A 1,154-nucleotide genomic window follows, 5' to 3' on the forward strand; every position below is an offset into this window, starting at 1 on the left:
GGTGAATCCTGAAGGGTGAAATTTTGAAGGGTGAATCCTGGCAGGTGAAATTTGGAGGGCGAATCCTGACAGGTGAATCCTGAAGGGTGAAATCTGAAGGGTGAATCCTGAAGGGTGACATTTGAAGGGTGAATCCTGAAGGGCGAATCCTGCCGGCCGCAATCCGAGGCGCCGATCCCGACGGAAGATCAATCCCGCCGGCTCAACCCTGGCGGCCGCGCTCGGCGGGGCTGAACTCGGGGAGGGGGGCTGACCTCTCCCTCTGGATCCCGGAGGAGCGAATCTCCTCGGGAGGAACCGAAGGAGGGCGAGGCGAGACCGCCACCCCCCCGGTCGGCTCTGCCGGGCGGGGGTCTCTGCGCCCCTCAGGGGTGCAGGGGGCTGAGGGGCGCCGCGGCCCCCTTGAAGCAGGCGGACTCGTAGTGCTTGTTGAGATAGGATTTGAGGGCGAAGGTTTTGCTGCAGCGCTTGCACTTGAAGTGCTTGAAGGCCGAGTGGGTCTGCATGTGGGCGCGCAGGTTGGAGCGGTCGGCGAAGGCTTTGCCGCAGTGGGCGCAGCCGAACGGCTTCTCCCCGGTGTGCGAGCGCATGTGGCCCTGCAGCAGCCAGGGCCGGCTGAACGCCTTCCCGCACACCTGGCACTTGTGCTTCAGGTCGTGGGTCAGCAGGTGCATGGCCATGGCCGGCATGGAGACGTACACCTTGCCGCAGGTGGGACACTTCTTGGCCATCTTGCTGTCCAGGCTGCGGTGGGTTTGCTTGTGGCGGCTCAGGTTGGACGAGGTGGCGTAGCTCTTGCCGCACTCGCCGCAGGTGTGGCGGGGCAGGTTGCGAGCCGCTCCGCCGCTCACCTTGCGCCGGGAGCGGCCGTCCGTGATGAAGAAGGCGTCCACGGCGTAGCCCTCGCTCACGGCAGCGTCGCCGTTGATGTAGCCGCCGGCCATGCCCGAGTGCGGGCTGTCGGGGGGCTCCGAGTCGCCGGCGCCGAAGTCGCCGCGGCCGCCGGGGTACAGCGAGCCCGGGGACGGCACCTTGAGCGCGGCCTCGGCGTCGCCCTCGAAGGCCGAGGGAGCCATGTACTCGCTGATGTACCCTGGGGACAGCGCAGGGGACAGCGGTCAGGGCGGGTGGCGGGGCTGGGGACGCGCCGGGGG

At 67.7% G+C, this 1,154-nt stretch overlaps 1 protein-coding gene across 1 annotated transcript in view; it reads right to left on the reverse strand.

Annotated features, from left to right (window-relative positions):
• Nucleotides 1–365: 365 nt before the first annotated feature.
• Nucleotides 366–1,154, reverse strand: part of SCRT1 (scratch family transcriptional repressor 1) — a 6,487-nt gene continuing 5,698 nt past the window's right edge. Inside the window, exon 2 of the mRNA XM_041490540.1 lies at nucleotides 366–1,093. Within this exon, the coding sequence (XP_041346474.1) occupies nucleotides 366–1,093 (728 nt within the window). The remainder of the gene's footprint in view (nucleotides 1,094–1,154) is intronic.

The sequence above is a fragment of the Pyrgilauda ruficollis genome, unplaced genomic scaffold, assembly GCF_017590135.1.
Source record: "Pyrgilauda ruficollis isolate IOZ18807 unplaced genomic scaffold, ASM1759013v1 scaffold1238, whole genome shotgun sequence".
Classification (NCBI taxonomy): domain Eukaryota; kingdom Metazoa; phylum Chordata; class Aves; order Passeriformes; family Passeridae; genus Pyrgilauda; species Pyrgilauda ruficollis.